We start from the raw sequence: 14,319 nt of genomic DNA, 5'->3' as shown, positions 1-14,319 counted from the left end.
AACAGGTCGTTGACGGCCCTGGATTTCACGGCTTATATCACCTCCGATTCACACGGGGGAGGAATAGCCTGCACCACCTCCTCTTGCCGGCTATCGTATTGAGGGAGGCGCGAGAGCGCATCCGCTAGAAAGTTCTTCCCCCCTGGGACATATTTCAGGGTGAACTTGAAACGCCTGAAGTACAGCACCCACCGAACGTGCTTTGGAGCCAGCTTCCTGGGTGACTGCAAAGCCTCCAGGTTTTTGTGGTCCGTCCATACCTCAAAGGGCTTCTCCGCCCCTTCCAAGTGATGTCGCCACGTTTCCAATGCCCACCGAACGGCGAAGGCCTCCTTTTCCCAGATGGCCCAGGCCCGTTCGGTGGCTGACAGCTTCTTGGAAGCATAGGCACATGGTTGTAGTACCCCATCACTATTTCACTGCAAGAGAACGGACCCCACCGCCACGTCGCTGGCGTCCGCTTGAACAATGAATGGTACGGTAGGGTCGGGGTGCAACAAAACGGGCTCTTTGGCAAACAACTCCTTTAGCGTCTCAAAAGCCCTTTGACATTCGACGGTCCATGCCACCCGTAAGCCTGGACGCGGTCACTGTCAGCTGTTTGGTCTGCAGCAGGTCCGTTAAGGGCAGTGCGATCGCAGCGAAGGACGGTATGAACTGCCTATAGAAGTTGGCAAATCCCAAGAAGCTCTGCAGCTGCCGTCGGGTTCCTGGGGCTTGCCACTGTTGTACCGCCTCCACTTTCTTGGGGTCCATCGCGATTCCGGCCGCGGAGATCCGGTAGCCCAGATAGTCCAAATGGGAGGTATGGAACTCGCATTTCGTGAGTTTTACGTACAGTCGAGCTTCTAGGAGTTTCTGTAATACCTGCTGCACTAAAGTGACGTGCTCGTCCATGGATTCCGTGTAAATTAGTATGTCGTCGAGATACACGAGGACCCCCCCCGTACAGATGCTCATGCAGTACCTGATTTATCAACTGCATGAAGACCGCGGGAGCCCCTTGGAGCCTGAACGGCATCACACGAAACTAAAAACTGCTGAGTGGGCAGTTAAACGCTGTTTTCCATTCATCGCCTTCTTTGATGCGCACTCGATAGTACGCCTCCCGCAGGTCCAAGCGAGTGAACTCCCTCCCACTGGCCAGATGGGATAACATGTCCTTCATCAGAGGCAGTGGGTACAGGCCGGTGAAGGGAGGGTAGCCGGTGCTGCTGTGCACTGCATTATTGTGGGCTACCTCCGCAAATGCCAGCAGGTCCGCCCAGTCCGTTTGTTGATAGGAGACATAGCTGCGCAGATTTCATTTCATTTCATTTCATTTATTATATTTGTATACCGCCCTTCTCCCGAAGGACTCAGGGCGGTGAACAGGGCACATAAAAAATACAGAATACAAAAATTAAAAAAGAATTAAATAAGAGCCCGAGCTAAAAACAGTAGAGTAATAAAAATCCCCAATAAAAACCCCAGCACATCCCCCATCAGGCCAGGCCGGCTTGCTCAAATAGGTAGGTCTTCAGGCCGCGTCGGAAGGAGCGAAGGTCAGGTGCCATCCGGAGCTCAACCGGCAGCTGATTCCATAAAGCCGGGGCGCCCACAGAGAAGGCCCTCTCCCTGGGGGCCACCAGCCGACATTCTCTGACCGGTGGCACCCTGAGGAGGCCCTCTCTGTGGGAACGCACAGGGCGGAGGGACGTTGACGCCGGCAGCAGGTGATCCCCAAGGTACTCCGGACCCATGCCATGTAGGGCCTTGAAAACCATTACCAAAACCTTGAACCTCACCCAGAAGACAACTGGTAGCCAATGCAGCTCGCGGAGCAAAGGTGTAACATGGGAGTACCGGGAAACTCCCAAGACAACTCGCGCGGCTGCATTCTGTACCAGCTGGAGCCTCCGAGTGGTCTTCAAGGGAAGCCCCATGTAGAGAGCGTTGCAGTAGTCCAGACGAGAGGTCACGAGCGCGTGAGTGACCGTGCACAGGGCATCCCGGTCTAGATAGGGCCGCAACTGGCGCACCAGGCGAACCTGGGCGAAAGCCCCCCTAGTCACAGCCACTATATGATCTTCCAAAGTAAGCTGCGAATCTAGGAGGACTCCCAAGTTGCGAGCCCTATCTACGGGGGGTAAAAACTCACCCCCCCCATGGAAAGAGGTGGAATATCCTGAATATCCCGGGATGCCGGTATGCACAGCCACTCAGTCTTGTCGGGGTTGAGTTGAAGTCTGTTCCTCCCCATCCAGACCCAAACCGCCTCCAGGCAACGGGACATCACGTCGAGGGCATCACTGGGGTGGTTTGGGGTCGAAATGAAAAGCTGGGTATCATCAGCATACTGATGATACCCAACTCCAAAACCACGAATGATCTCACCCAGCGGTTTCATATAGATGTTGAACAGGAGAGGCGAGAGGACCGACCCCTGAGGAACTCCACAAACGAGAGACCTCGGGGTCGACCTCTGCCCCCCTGCCCACACCGACTGCGAACGTCCCAGGAGATAGGAGGAGAACCACTGAAGAACTGTGCCTCCCACTCCCAATCCCCTGAGACGCCGCAGCAGGATACCATGGTCGATGGTATCGAAAGCCGCTGAGAGGTCTAATAGGACTAGGACAGAGGAATATCCCCTGTCCCGGGACCTCCAGAGATCATTCACCAGAGCGAACAATGCCGTCTCCGTGCTGTGCCCGGGCCTGAAACCCGATTGGTACGGATCTAGATAATCCGCTTCATCCAGGACCAGAGGGAGCTGATGCGCCACCACACTCTCAACAACCTTCGCAAGAAAGCGAAGGTTGGAGACCGGACGAAAGTTATTTAACACAGCTGGGTCCAAGGCAGGCTTCTTGAGGAGAGGTCTCACCACCGCCTCCTTCAAGACGGCGGGGAAACTACCCTCACTCAAAGAGGCAGATATAACCGCCTGGAACCAGCCTCGTGTCCCCTCCCGAGCTGCATACACCAGCCAGGAAGGGCACGGGTCCAATAAACATGTGGTGGAGCTCAATCTCCCCATAACCCTGTCCACTTCCTCAGGGGTCACAGAATCAAACTCCTCCCAGATAACATTGACAAGACCACCCGTGTCCTGATCGTTAGACTCCGCCCAGCTGGAGTCCAGACCGGTCCGAATCCGAGCGATTTTATCCGACAGATGTTGACCAAACTCCTCGGCACGACCCTGCAAGGGTTCCTCACTCACCTCCTGATTAAGGAGGGAGCGGGTCACCCTAAACAGGGCGGCCGGGCGGTTATCTGCGGACGTGATAAGTGCGGAGAAGTAATTAGACCTCGCCGCCCTTATCGCTGCGAGATAAGACCTAATGTGGGTTCTTAGTCGCAATCAGTCGGATTCGGATCGGCTGGACCTCCAACAGCTCTCTAGGCCCCGTCTCCGACGCTTCATCTCCCGAAGCTCCGCGGAGAACCATGGAGCTCGCTGGGATCTGCACCGGGTCAGGGGCCGCAAGGGTACAACTCGGTCAAGTGCCTCTGTGGCTGCCCTTTCCCAGGCTTCCACTAAGGCATCCACCGAGCTGTGAGCAACGGAGGCAGGTGGGGACCCCAGCGCTGCCTGGAACCTATCAGGGTCCATTAAGCGTCTGGGGCGGTACCATCTAGTTGGCTCCATACACCCACGGCGGGGGGTGGCAAAATGGAAGACCAGCCGCAGGAGATGATGATCGGTCCATGACAGGGGTATAATAGTTGGGGAACCCCCACCAAGATCATCAAACCACCATCCAGATAAGAAAACCAAGTCAAGGGTGTGGCCTCCCACATGAGTCGGTCCAAGAATTACTTGCGTCAGGTCCATGGCCGTCATGGAAGCCATGAACTCCCGAGCTAACTCAGATGATCCTCCTAGGGATGGTAGATTGAAGTCACCCAAAACTATAAGTTTGGGGAACTCAATCACCAACCCCGAGAGGATGTCGAGTAGCTCAGGCAGGGCTGCCGCTGCGCGACTAGGCGAAAGGTACACCAGCAGCAAGCCCAACTGCGCCCCAGGACCACATCTCAAAAAGAGAGACTCACACCCGACTATCTGGGGAACGGTGGTCTCCCGCGGACACAAGGTCTCCCTAATAACTACCGCCACTCCCCCGCCCCTACCTTGAGCCCGAGGCCGGTGTAGCACCCGGAAACCTGGTGGGCAAAGATCAACCAAGGGAACACCACCCTCTGGGCCCAACCAAGTCTCTGTGATGCAAGCCAGGTCCGCATGCTCACCCTCAACTAGATCCCGAACAAGGGGAGCCTTATTAACAACGGACCTGGCATTCAGGTACACCAGCCGGAGCTCAGGTGGCTGCACATCCTCGCTCCCGGGACCTTGGGGAAGAAACAGAGGGTCGGAGCTCCACTGCGGCATTGGCTCGCTCAGCTGCTCCATTTGTGCAGGGATGATACCCAGAACTCAGCCCCTGGGATGATCCAATGAATTGGATGAACTGGATGAACTCCCGCCAAAACCTAGCAGTCGTCCCCTGGGTCCCAATGCCTTCAGCTGCTGGGCAAGGGTCCCAGACCTTGGGCCGAACTACCGGTGGGGCCTCTGCCAACTCCCCCATGTCCAGAGGCGCTGTAGCCCCAGCCGGCCCCTCTCCCTCCACAGTAAGCACAGCCCCCTGGGTTCCCTCGGCCATGTCAGTTGCCTCGAAGTCCAGAGCAGAACACAGCAACGAGGGTTACTGGGATTGTGGAGGGAGCGTCGCGTTACCGACGAAGAAGGGGAGGAGTGGAGGGAGTGGCGGGAAGCCCAGGTTTAAATCTATTGGTCGCCATTCACCTGGGCAGGTATAAAGAGACGCCAGGTAACCCCTTTGCTCCAGCTTCATTTCTGACTCAATAAAGAAATACTACCCAGCTCAAGTGTCCGTCTCTCCGTGCAACCACGCGACTTTGCACTACTGGTACTACATTTGTGTCAGAAGCACCTACCAAGGTGCTTCCAGGTTGAAAGGACTATCCAGTGACATCACCATTGCCCAGGGGACACCCAAGGATTCTCCTTTCATGTCCCCCGTTGCTTTTTTGCTGAAAGTCAGAATTGTAATTGGAGCAATAGTAGGGCTTTATAGCCCTGGCAGGACAAGAGCTGACTGAATGATGTCTTTGGAAGATTGCTGGGACTATTAAACTAGGGACAGATTGTGTTGCTTGGTGTTTTAATTTCTCCTTCCAGGATGTATTTAAGGTATAACGTCAGATCAACAAAACCCATAAGTACCTTTTATTCAAGCAAAGCCAGAGTTGAGGAATTCATTCAACAGTTGAATTATTAAAGTTATGTTTGGAAAAGGGCTGCATTTTAAGACTTAAAAAATATGCATACAATGTAAATACTGTTGCAGAATTGTTATTGGAATGCGTTCATTTTGCCACAAGCTTTATAAAGTGTTTTACACCCCCCCAAGCATATTGGTAGTACAATAAAAAGTTATGCCCCCCTATTCATAGAGTCTTAATTCCAAACTTGAGTGTTTCTTTCATCATCATTCCTCTTGCATATTTGTGGGTGGTATTGGATTGTTGTTGCTGGGGTATATATGCTGAATTTGTCATGCTTGCTGAACACCATCCCACAATATATTAAAAAAGCAAGTAGAACCATTAGGAAGAACTCTGGTACGGTATCAAACAAGGAGGATAAATGGTAGTGGATTTTTTTCTAGCTATGCTTGACCCTTCCTTGATAAGAGGCAAAGGCTAAAATCAAACAAAATTAATTCATACAATTGGTTGTATCACATATTTTGTAAACCTTAATAGGTTTAATAGTGACACTGTCATTCTCAATACTAAGAGGTTTGGTTTAATTTCTTATGGTAGAACTTTTAGTGTAATTATAAAAGTTTTATCATTGGTAAAGTTGGAACTTACAATTCTTCTGGTTCCATATTTTGAAGTTTGCAATCTCTGAAATGTGAGATTCAAATTTAAGAGATTAGTTGTGTACCGAAAGGTTTGAAATGTATATTGAACAATTTCCTGTTTACTGTTGTGGATTGATTAATCATAATGTCCAATCTAATCCTACTTTGGTTCCAATGCCTTTTTCCATTGTTATGCTGGCTTCTGTGGAACTGTTTAGGAAGAGCAGTTTTCCAGGCAGTTTGCAGATAAAGAAGCACACTTTAATAGTGATAAGAAAATCTAGACTAAAAAAGTATGGGGAGTGTTTTTAGTTTCAGAGCCCTCTTCTGGTGTGATTTTTCCCCCCATTCCTTTGGTTTGATCCTGTAGAACAGGGGTCCCTAACCCCTGGTCCATTGCCCGGTACTGGGCCGCGGCATGCCAGCAACCGGTCCGCACAAACAAGCAAAGCCCCATCTGCGGGATGCAGGCAGCACACAAAACCACGCCCCCTCCGGTCCACGGAAAAACCTCTCTCCATGGAACCGGGCCCTGGTGCCCAAAGGTTTGGGGACCTCTGCTGTAGAAAGATGCTTTCCATGTCCTAAGTACAAGGATAATAGCAAATCTTTAAGCTTTTAAAGACAAGCATTTAGATTTCAGAATCTGGATTACCAGTAGGTTCTGAAAAGCATTGTGACTTGCTGACTGTTACTAAATAAGCCATTTTAACTGGTTTGGCATGGAAAGAAAAGCTGTGCATGCAGCTTTATCCATTCTCTCCATGGCTGTATAATCTTCAAGTCATTCTTAACTGGGTTTTTCTTGGCTAGACAAGGGAATTTCCCTCCACCCTTGCTGTAGGCAGGGCACTAAGGTTATGGCACCTAGTCAGCCAAGCCAGCTTTAGCCGTCTCTTTATAGTCATACAAACATACACCCAAGTGCATAAGTGCAATTTGTAGATTTGAATTTTTTAAATAAGGATATTGGTGAACCAGTATCATGTAGAGCCTTAAACACTTCTGTTCTCCAGTAAAAAAAAAGTATACAGTGTTATTTCTTTCCTCTGCCACGTGTCTAATTTATGGGCCTAGTGAACCCTTCTCTGAAAACCATAATGGATTTGCTGCTTGGTGGTGAGTCTACTTTCCTTACACCACTCCACTCCCAATTTTTCACATATCTTCTGTGGGATATAATCGAATGATCAAGCTGGGCTTGAATTCAAATCCCCACTCAGTCATGGAAACTCATTGGGTATCTAGTACTGTCACTCAACCAAACCTATCTCAAATGTTTATATATGCAAACTTGAGCTCTTGGAGAAATAAGGAATGTAAAATTCACTGTTCTTTAGCAAGATCCATTTCATTTAACTAGATGTTCATTTACCATTTAATGGCTGGTTTCCTGCTCACTCCTTCCCCAGATTACTCCTCACCCCACCCCACCCCACCCTGGACAAGCAGATATAAAATACTGTTCCAAAAGTGCCAACCAGATGCTACACTGGTTGTCCAAATCAATGCAGAAGGGCAAGATAGTGATAATAACACCTGAGAATGATCAGTTTGGGCTAATTTGGCTATGGAGTGTACAAATATGAACTAGAAAAAATAGTGTTTATTTCTCAATTGCAGATTAACCTACCCATCCCATGCACCTTAGCACAAGTGGGACTCCTGTAGATTTGTCAATTCAGTGAACTTCTCACCTGGTAACTTCTAGGCTTTGTTGTTGGTTGAGGAACAGCCAAATAATTTCCACCAGCATCACTCCAGCCAGAATATTCTCTGACCAGCAGTTTCATATTGTTGTCCCACAAAACTGATTCTGCCTGGTGTGCAATGCATAATAAACCACACACCGAGGTGGAGATTTGGAAAAGCTTTATTCTTCACAGGGGATTATTCCCAATAGGCCTGTACAAAGGCCACTCCTGCAATAATAGTTTTTATAGATACTTTTCCATAAGCCCACCAAGCCAATCCCTCTTAGGTCATCTTATGACCTTTCCAATGTTTGTTAATATTGCTTAGCTTGCATTTGCAATGTCTAGCAATCATCAGCACATTTGACCCTAATTTCCAGTAACAAGTAGAACGTTATGAGATAATTAGTACATTAGCACCCCCAGGTTCCTCTTTTCTTAAATGGTTGCCTTTGACATATCTGTAAAACTTATATATTTCAGCATAATCATCCAGTTCTAAATGTATTTTAAGCACATTTGCTCCCCAGGTTTCCTGTTCACACAGTCGCCTTGTCCCATGTCTACATTAACTGGGGATTTAGCAAGCAAATTTGTTTCCATTCCTCTTTATGCAAGAACTATTAGCTAACCTCAATGCAGCACTAGCTATACCCACGTAAAGGCCAAAAGAGGCCAAAGCTAAGAGAGGGTCTTAGAATACAGTGTCTTCTGCCCTTTACAGTCCTTGTGCTTTGACTGTTCATCCTTCACCAGCTGCAATGCTGGGCTTCTTCCCTGGGCTTATGTGCTGTGTTTTAACAATGTTGTACTGTAAAATGTTGTCATGTTTCCCAAAAGTCAGAGTTCTAAAATAAAGCTGTTGATTCCTCCCCCCCTCCTCCCCCAGAGCATTAAGAAGAAGAACACCAGTAAGCAGGAGATAAGCACATACTTGCATTTCATTGTCTCCCGAATGAAGGAACGGGTGAGTGTTGTAACATGTTATACAGTTCTGTTTAGGATTCTAAGCAGCTGGGTTTTTGTGTTCTCTTTTGCAGCTTCAAATGGCTGCAAGTAGTCCTCAACCTACAACCAGTCACTTAGTGACCATTCAGAATTATGATGGACCAGGATACTTATGGACCCAAATTAAAAGTTCCAATGGTTGGGGTTTGGATGCTCAGCAACACAGCCACATTTATGGACATTTGCAGCATCCCAGTCATTTGACTGTGTTTTACGATGGTTTTGCCAAAAGCTGACACTTTATTTATTTATGTATTTATATCCCCACCTTTATTATTTTTACAAATAACTCAAGCCAGCAACATATTCAACACACCTTCCTTCTCCTACTTTCCCTACAACAACAGCCCTGTCAAGTGAGTTGTGCTGAGAGACAGTGACTGGCCCAAGGTCACCCAGCTGGCTTTACCTCCTATACTGTGCCTATAGGAACCAAGAAAGAAAATAGGATTTACTTTCTACCTTCAGTTTCCCCTTTCAATATTTTTGTTTTTCCTCTTCTCCCCCTTCTTCATTTGAATAGATACAGCTTGCTGTCCAGGTAACAGGGGAATGGGGAAAAATATAACATGAAAAATACATGTTGGGAGTGCTCTCCCTTACCTGTGAACATGAGCTGAAACCTCCTAGTTGTAGTTGTGTTTAGGATAGGCTCTGAGTATACTGTATGTGCCTAATTCTGTTCAGCAGGTGCTTACATTTGGGACAAGCGTGAGCAACTTTCAGCCGTGCAGAAGATAATATTCTTGCTAACAGCTGGGGACAGACTAGGCGCCATCCCTGTCAAATGGTCACAACTTAACTTATGTGGTCTTTTGCAAGAGAATTGGTCATATGAACCTGGATCTTTATGTCTTCTCAGTTTCAGCATCTCCCATCCTTTCTGATCCTGCCAGAATCATGTGGAAACATATATTGACATTTTTTTAAAAACCTGGACTTTAAAAAAAACTGTTTCACATATTTTCTCTCCTCCCCGCCCTTGCCATGTGTTCTTAGGCTTTAATATTTGATTTTAATTATTTGTTTTAATTGTATATGTATAAACATATTCTTATGACTGTACGCCACCCAGAGGTACCATATGGTAAGATGGGAGGCCAATAAATTTTATAAATAAATAAACTTAAAAAGTCAGTATTTTCAGCTATCAGAACTTTTGCTTAGAAATTTTGGGGAGAAAAAAATAACATTTTAACAATTGAATGCTGATTCAATCCATCAAACTTTACATAATACTGTAATTGAAAACTTACAGAGCACTTTTCGGAGGAGACATAGTTTCTATAATATTAATGCATAGAAAAATGTTTATGGGTTTTGTCTTTTGATTATGCCTTTCAAACATTAAAAAGACTAAGCACCCTACATGTCATCAGAATAACTTTAGAACGTTTAAAAAACTTTAATTTTTATTTGTAAATCGGTGTGTAATCTGAATGCTTAGGATTTTAAAGGCTATGATAAAACTACTTTTCTCTCTTGTCAGAATGGCAGGTTTCTAAACCAGTATTTTCTGGTGATTTTTAGGCTATTGATCTAAACAAAAAAGGCAAAGACAACAAACATCCAATGTATTGTCGGCTAGTACACACAGCCATTGAGGTTTCAACCATACAGGAGGTATGTTCCTATATAGTTCTGGGCTACATACAAGAGAGGAATATTGCCAGTTTTCAGACTAATCCCACTTTTGGAGGCTCAGTGTGCACATCTGGAAACTGTCAGAGGAAAAATCCATTAAAGGCAAGAGACAGCACACCAAAAACATCTCACTTTGGAATTCAGAGGTTCAAAATTTAGAACACACAGACAATACTTACATTACTCATTGCAATGAGGACCAAGATGTATGAGCAGTCAAAGAGTGATGGCTTGTGACAAAATGGTCCCAAGTCTCTCTCAATGCCATCCTTTTATACCTTAAAACCACAAACACATGACTTCTGAGATTTGAACAGTAACTGAATCAGATACAAAACTCATCTTTCCATAACATGTGCCATTGTTCCACTGCAAAATCAGTTCCTCAATTCCCACAATTTCACTTCCTCAATTCCCAGGCATTCAGGTTTTGTGTCCTAAATGAAACAAGCAAGCTTGCAAATTCATATTGAGTAAGATACAGCTACAGTGCAAATTACAAATATTTCCTTTGAATTACGAAATATGCCATAGCATAGACTTTGGTTCAGTGCTTTTTATAAAAGGCATAAGGCCTAACTTGAGTCAACAAGGCCTCCAGCATTTACACTCAATAAATCAGTGTTAAGCCAAATATAGGAAAACATTAACATACAATTCTTCCTCTCACAAAACCCTGTACAATTTAGTTCTAGCTAGAAGCAGTTTCTACAGGTGAAACTCGAAAAATTAGAATATTGTGCAAAAGTTCATTTATTTCAGTAACGCAACTTAAAAGGGGAAACTAATATATGAGATAGACTCATTACATGCAAAGCAAGATCGTTCAAGCCGTGATTTGTCATAATTGTGATGATTATGGCATACAGCTCATGAAAACCCCAAATCCACAATCTCAGAAAATTAGAATATTACATGCAATCAATAAAACAAGGAGTGCACATAGAACAATATCAGACCTCTGAAAAGTATAAGCATGCATATGTACTCAGTACTTGGTTTGGGCCCCTTTTGCAGCAATTACTGCCTCAATGCGGCGTGGCATGGAAGCTATCAGCCTGTGGCACTGCTGAGGTGTTATGGAAGACCAGGATGCTTCAATAGCGGCCTTCAGCTCTTCTGCATTGTTCGGTTTCATGTCTCTCATCTTTCTCTTGGCAATGCCCCATAGATTCTCTATGGGGTTCAGGTCAGGCGAGTTTGCTGGCCAATCAAGCACAGTAATCCCACAGTCATTGAACCAGGTTTTGGTGCTTTTGGCAGTGTGGGCAGGTGCCAAGTCCTGCTGGAAAATGAAGTCAACATTCCCATAAAGCTCGTCTGCGGAAGGAAGCATGAAGTGCTCCAAAATCTCCTGGTAGATGGCTGCGTTGACCCTGGACTTAATGAAGCACAGTGACCATCACCAGCAGATGACATGGCTGCCCAAATCAACACAGACTGGAAACTTCACACTGGACTTCAAGCATCTTGCAGTGTGTGCCTCTCCATTCTTCCTCCAGACTCTGGGTCCTTGGTTTCCAAATGAGGTGCAAAAGTTGCTCTCATCAGAAAAGAGGTCTTTGGACCACTGAGCAATAGACCAGGTCTGTTTTTCTTTAGCCCAGGTAAAACGCTTCTGACGTTGTTTGTTGTTCAGGAGCAGCTTGACAAGAGGAATACGACATTTGAAGCCCATGTCCAGGATCCGTCTGTGTGTGGTGGCTCTTGATGCACTGATTCCAGCCTCAGTCCACTCCTTGTGAAAGTCCCCAACACTTTTGAATGGCCTTTTCCTGACAATCCTCTCCAGGCTGCGGTCATCCCTGCTGCTTGTGCACCTTTTTCTTCCACACTTTTCCCTTCCACATAACTTTCTATTAATGTGCTTTGATACAGCACTTTGGGAACATCCAGCTTCTTTTGCAATTACCTTTTGAGGCTTTCCCTCCTTATGGAGGGTGTCAATGATGGTTTTATGCACAACTCTCAGGTCAGCAGTCTTCCCCATGATTGTGATTCCTACTGAACCAGACTGAGAGACCATTTAAAGGCTCAGGAACCCTTTGCAGGTGTTATGGCTTAATTAGCTGATTAGAGTGGGACACTTTGAGCCTAGAATATTGCACCTTTTCACAATATTCTAATTTTCTGAGATTGTGGATTTGGGGTTTTCATGAGCTGTACGCCATAATCATCACAATTATGAGAAATCACGGCTTGAACTATCTTGCTTTGCATGTAATGAGTCTATCTCATACAGTATATTAGTTTCCCCTTTTAAGTTGCATTACTGAAATAAATGAACTTTTGCATGATATTCTAAGTTTTCAAGTTTCACCTGTATGAGTTAATTGGGTGAAGTTCTAACTTAGAAGGGCTAATGGGTCTTCTTTATGTGAAAGTTCTTTGGATAGAAGATGGGACCAGATGCAAACTTAAGCTGCTCATTGCACAATTTCACAGCTGTGAGCTCTCATAAATTATATTGTAGAAATTGTATTATAAACATACTTGTATATATGTACTTAGGCTGATTGGTAGACAACTCTAATGGATGTTCTTATAATTCTGTTTCAATCTCTATAGAAAGTAAATGAAGGAAAATACAGAAGTTATGAGGAATTCAAAGCAGATGCTCAGCTGCTTCTACACAACACTGTGATTTTTTATGGAGGTATGAAGGAATTGCTTGGATTTAAAAATAAGATCTTTAAGCAAACGACATCTTATTTGAGGGTAGAGATGGTTATAGAAAATATAGAGCAATTGAAAACCTGCCATTATGTTCAGTTTACTTCTCTTTACTTTAGAGACGTGAAATACCTAATCAGACCCTAAAAAGATTTGGGGGAAAAAAAAAGCTTGGCATGTATAGTCTCTGAGCTATCTAGTTCATTAAAGGCTTACAGTAAATCAGGCTGAAGAGACTGAAGAAACCCAGGTTGTATACGTTGATGAGGCCAGTTCCTCCAGAATTCAATTGCCAGATGTTTTTCACTATATGCTTGTGTGTGTGTGTGTGTACACGTGCAAATCCTTATCAAGCCTGTGTGATTTCAGTGAACATCAGCCGAGACTGCCAGGCTAGTGGTATTTGGTTTTGCTTGAAGAGTTCCAAGTTTAGGTAGCTACCACCCAACAAATCATACATCTCAATGCAGAAGAATGCACTATATAAACATAACTATCAGATCCTCTCTTGAATCTCTTGATGCTTTTTGAACTTTGGAATTCCAGTGACTTCTCTTGTATATACTGCTGTGCGAACCATTTACAAAGACTTAGGGGCTTGTGGGTATATTCTTTTTACAGTGAACAGTGAACAAGCTGATATAGCCAGGATGCTTTACAAAGATACCTGCCATGAGGTAAGTAATATCCAGTCATGTTAATGGCTTCTGCACAATTGTCTATCAGTTTCCATATATCTGTGGTTGCACTTGTTTTGAAAGTTGTTCTGGAAATCGTGAAAAACTCAGGCAACTCATGCTTCATTTTTGGCAGATCAAAGTAAGATGCTCTTCAGAAATTTTAACTGTCCATGTAATTCCAAATCCTTATGAGTCAACAGAGGTAGGTTTTAAAAGTCAAGTAATTGTTTTTAGCTACATTTTTATCCCATTTGTGAACAGTAGCACATACATGACAATAAGAGAAGAAAATTAGGAAGATTTTGTATGATTTCTGTATTGGTACTCCCATTTAGAAAAGGTTTTTCTTTCAAAACCAAATCCATATTTTAATTTAAATGAAAAACTAAAGCACCTAAACAATGATAGTGGATTAAAAATCCAGAGATTTTAAAAAATAAAAGGTGCCAGAATAATTTAAATGCACCATTGTTTGTGTACTTCTGTTTGATTGTATTGAACTTTTTTTTTCATTACAAGTATCTTAAATCAATTTGTAATAACCCGAAGATGGTGTTAGTCAGGGGTGTCAAACTCCCGGCCCGTGGGCCGGATGCGTCATCTGGAAACCACGCTCACCCCATTGCTGGCAATGGCAAAAAAGCTCCAATACGTTGTGCGACGTCACTTTGAGTGAGGGTAGCTTTCTTTGAGCGAGGGTAGCTTTCTTTGAGCGAGGGTAGCTTTCCCGCTGCC

General features: G+C 45.1%; 1 protein-coding gene across 7 annotated transcripts in view; it reads left to right on the top strand.

Moving 5' to 3' along the window:
• LOC308676210 (zinc finger MYND domain-containing protein 11-like) overlaps window positions 1-14,319 on the top strand; it is a gene marked incomplete at its 5' end in the record, with an annotated part of 221,583 nt that overhangs the window by 137,898 nt on the left and 69,366 nt on the right. For 4 of the 7 annotated variants that reach the window (XM_081341991.1, XM_081341990.1, XM_081341988.1 and 1 more), the window contains 4 exons: window positions 8,469-8,546; window positions 10,118-10,210; window positions 12,800-12,887; window positions 13,526-13,581. In XM_081341991.1, coding sequence (XP_081198117.1) covers window positions 8,469-8,546; window positions 10,118-10,210; window positions 12,800-12,887; window positions 13,526-13,581 — 315 coding nt within the window. The remainder of the gene's footprint in view (window positions 1-8,468; window positions 8,547-10,117; window positions 10,211-12,799; window positions 12,888-13,525; window positions 13,582-14,319) is intronic. The other 3 variants (XM_081341992.1, XM_081341989.1, XM_081341993.1) reach the window with 2 other exon arrangements.

This window comes from Vipera berus (genome assembly GCF_964194415.1).
Source record: "Vipera berus genome assembly, chromosome: W".
Lineage (NCBI taxonomy): Eukaryota > Metazoa > Chordata > Lepidosauria > Squamata > Viperidae > Vipera > Vipera berus.
Note: the sequence above shows the minus strand (reverse complement) of the source record. Positions and strands in the feature narration are given on the sequence as shown.